The 4,237-nt window shown below is 37.4% G+C and overlaps 1 protein-coding gene across 1 annotated transcript; it reads right to left on the minus strand.

The window, feature by feature from the left end:
* Positions 1–6: 6 nt before the first annotated feature.
* On the minus strand, positions 7–376 carry LOC136065678 (uncharacterized; the record flags this gene model as incomplete). Its single annotated transcript, XM_065769206.1, has 1 exon — positions 7–376. A coding segment is annotated over exon 1 (370 nt), but the record flags the coding sequence as incomplete, so codon positions are not given.
* Positions 377–4,237: the final 3,861 nt, after the last annotated feature.

The following is a 4,237-nucleotide window of genomic DNA, read 5'->3' on the forward strand; positions in this document are numbered from 1 at the left end:
TAACACCCTTTTGAAGAACATTCATCATAGGGTCGTCTTCAAGGCTCGAGTCCCACGCGGCATGAACCACCCCTTCACAACTCTCATCCTTCAACCACATTTCTTCAAAACGGAATGGTTTTTGAGGAAGGTAGAACCTACTATGCATATCATCGGAACAAAGCCAAATAGGCTTATAATCTAAAAAGAAACCAGCCAGATGGTGGAGGCGGACAGAAGGGAATTTTAGCATCCACTCAGCTGAAGCAATGGCTCTATCAAGCCTAATCCACACCAACAGACCATCGAACCTATTATTGCACCAAGTAAAAGGCAGACCAGAGAACCCAATATCCTTAAAGCCACAAAAGTCAAGACAATCTCTAAAAACTTGCATCTGCTTTTCAGACCTTAATGCTCCCCCTGACTTTACTTCCAATTTTGTGATTTCATTAAAATCACCGATACAAACCCATGGCAAATCATAATGAGTGCTGAGATGGCGGAGCAGGGACTAAGAATCTTCCTGGTTGACTGTCTCTGGGGCTCCGTAGAGCCCCGTAAACCGCCAGGCATCATCAACTCTTGGGTTTACCACTACGTCAATGTGATGAGGGGAGAAAGTGTGAATATGAAGGTCAAGATCATTCATCCAAAACAAGGCTAAACCGCCACTAAGGTTTCTACGAGGGACAAGGAACATATTATCGAACTTCAATCTGCAACAAATTTTCTCCATATACGAATTTTTCTTTTTAGTTTCCATCAGGAAAACTAACTTGGGACCTTTTGCTCTCACTAAATCCGAGAGCTCTTGAACTTGCCGTCGGTTCCCAAGCCCGCGACAGTTCTAACTCAGGCAATTCATGGTGACCGGCGTGGCTGATCAACAGCCACCGCCGATGGAGAATCAGAAGGGGTACGACCATGAGAAAAAGCAGTTTTGGGTTTTTTAGTTTTAGGCTCTGTTTCATCAAATGCAGGTCTCTCCCTATTTAAGTCATTCATATTAGCATCAGAGGGGGGAGAAGTGGGCTTTCTTTCAAGTCTAGACCATGTACCTTTGTTTTTGGCTTGAGACTTGCCTTTCAGCCCACTATTGTTTGAGATGTCCACCAAAAGAGGCCTCATGTTCTCAGTTGAGGAGGCAGCTATGGGGTTTGGCCCATTTTCCTTATTGAGCCCACTACCAAAGTTCAAGGGGTTAATTTTGGATATTGCTGATACTGAAATTTGTCCGCGGGAAGCTTTTTAGTGGGATTTGACTTTGCATTTAATACAACCTCCAGAGGATTCACTAATGGTGGGGCCACATAGTCCACTGGTAATCCCAACTCTCTGTCAATCCACTGCAATGTCTCATCAAATCTTTTAGAATCTTCTAACAAAGGCTTTTTGTGTAAGCTACTTTCAGGCTCACCAACTCGGGTTACCTTATCGGGCTGGGTTGTCATGGCTCGAGGGGCGTCATCTCCCATGCCTGATAGACAACTAGATGGAGACCCCTGTACCGGCGAAGACATGGTTTGGCGAGCCTGTGAAGCTTCCTCACGCTCTGATCCCACTCCAGAACTCCATGGTTTACGAAAATGGTAGTCCGTTTCAGCCCTCAGCCACGGGCCAAATTGCCTCTGCTCTAAGGGTGTCTTACCTTTATTTACAAGCCCTAGATCACATTCCCTGTCCTCATGCAATAGGCAACCACACCAGTAGCAGAAGTTTGGGAGCCTTTCGTAACGAAAGGATACCCACCCAACCGCCACACCATTATCCCTTAGCTTTCTCCCCTACTCAACGACTTAGACACATCAATGGCCACATGAACCCGAAGTGAGCGACCAATCGTGCCTTTCTCTTCAAACTCTACCACTCGAACCACCTTACCAATTGAGCTTCCTATGGATCGGCCAAGCTCAGGAGTCATGCTTTTGATGGGTAAGTTATGAATCTGAACCCATAAAGAACATTCAGTGAAAGATAGAGAAGAGATAGTTGTGGTATCATCAATCCTTTGGAATAACACCAAGTGTTTATCATAGGTCCATGGTTCAAACTCCATGACTCTTTCAAAGTCCACCTCATTTTCGAACTCAAAGACCATTTTATTCTCACTCATATCATGTATTAGGAAGGGTTTTCGGGTTCTCCATAGGGGCTTGAAAGTCCTGAACACCGCCTCCTTGTTCACCATATGGTGGGTTTGGAACTTCCCAGCCAAGAGAGATTTTGTAACCCCAGGTAGCTTCGGAACTTCAAGACCAACCTCTTCCTCCTCAGAAAGGGAGAGCTTTCTCCACAGATTTTCTACTTCCTCCATAGTGAGACAACCCCCAGACTACTCTGTTAGAAAGTGGAAAAATAGAGTTGAAGCAAGACAAACAGAAGAAACGGATACTAGAACCAGACCACCCTACCGCTACCCCGACAAAGAGAGGAGCAGAGGATACACAGAATCTATACTAAGAGAGGGTCGCACTATTCTACAAATCCTAGAGAGAGCGTCGCTCAAACTCTAGCATAAGAGAAACCTTTAAATGAGAGACATATATATATAAAAATAACTATCCATTAACATATGTCTTTCATTTGTTAGTTATGTTAGTTAGGTAATTATTTTTTGCTATTTGCTAACATGTTTCACACTTATTGAATTCTAATATCGCTAATAGCATGACATTGTATCATTTGATACCAAACACCTTTTGTGTGTGTAATAAACACCACTCATAATACTAATAAAGGAAAATATTTTATGGGAAAAGAAAAAAATCAATTAATGTTTTGACAGTTTTTTTTTTGGCTCTTAGATAGAATTCTACTCTAGTTTAATCTAAGTGTATATTGAAGCTTCCTCTTGAAAATTTGAATTTCAATATTGCTACACATCATCATGCCTAGGGTGCGCGACAATATTGACAATTTTTTTCTATTTCACATAAAAGTGGTAGCATTTCCTAAAACAGTTCATTAACAAATGTCCTAAAAGGCACTCAAACCCAATAATAATAATTTCAGAATAATTATTAGTGAAAATTATCTCTAATTCTCTAAAAACATTAAAAAAAATTATTTGAAATATTTACTTATATATTTCAAATACATTATTTAGTTGAATGAGCTATTATAGTATATAAGAGTAATTAGAGGAAAAATAAAGTGCATTAATAATATATAAAATTTTCTATTTTCATGAAATACATTAAATACACTTGAGTTATAATGAGTTATGTATGATATAAGAGTAATTTTAAGAAACAAAAATTATGTATTAATCAAACCTGGGGTTCATTATTTAAATTTATATATTTTTACCAAAAATAGAAGAAGGAAGATGAATTTTTGGAAAGTCAGAGTGGCCAAGATATGAATATATATATTTATATATATATATATATATCTTTGAATAAGAATAGCTACCTATATGTTTTGGAAAACATACTTTTGATGCTCCTATGTTAATGAGTTATATATGCCTATATGGAAAATAATTGAATATTAGAAAAAAAAAAGAGGAGATATACTCTAAAGTTTAAATAATAAATGACTTTTTATACTATTCTTTAAAAAATGTGAAAGGTGAAATTAAATAAATTTGCACGCTTTGAAAGTTTAGTTAATAAAATAGAGGGGAAGGGGAGGAAAATGATAGAACCCTCTATTAATTTGGTTCCACATGAGATTCACATTGTCAGAATGACTTGCCTGTTTGGAATAGCATTTCGTTTAGCTAATTTGATTTGATTTATTTGGTTAGGTACAAATTTTTAAGGACTTATTCTTTTTTAGGTAAAATTATATTTGTATTAAGCTTATTCATTAAAACAAAATAAACTAAGGCTGTGTTTGGAAACTTGGATTTGGATTTTAAATTAATAGATTTGAAATGCCTTGATTTCAAATCCATTGGTTTTAGGAGTCATTTTAAATTCAAGCATTTTAAAGGTTTAAAATTCTTGGTGGATTTGGATTTTCCTAACTTTTTTTTTTTTTTAAAACTTCTCAAACAAAGATATTTGGATTTTAATAACCCAAACCAAATCATGTCATCCAAACACACCATAATGAATCCAAGCCAACCGAAAGAGAGAGAGAAATATACTGGTTATTGATGTAATGCATTTTGCTTTCCTCATCCTTAAGGTGGCCAAGTTGGCTTAGCATCTGCTGCGTTTTCTGCATGCATAATAATAATCTCCTTAATTAGAGAAACAAACAAAGCAAGCAAACAAAGAAATTTAATCAATTGCCTGACAAGAAA

This window comes from Quercus suber, unplaced genomic scaffold (genome assembly GCF_002906115.3).
Source record: "Quercus suber isolate HL8 unplaced genomic scaffold, Cork oak 2.0 scaffold_1080, whole genome shotgun sequence".
In the NCBI taxonomy this organism is placed as follows: domain Eukaryota; kingdom Viridiplantae; phylum Streptophyta; class Magnoliopsida; order Fagales; family Fagaceae; genus Quercus; species Quercus suber.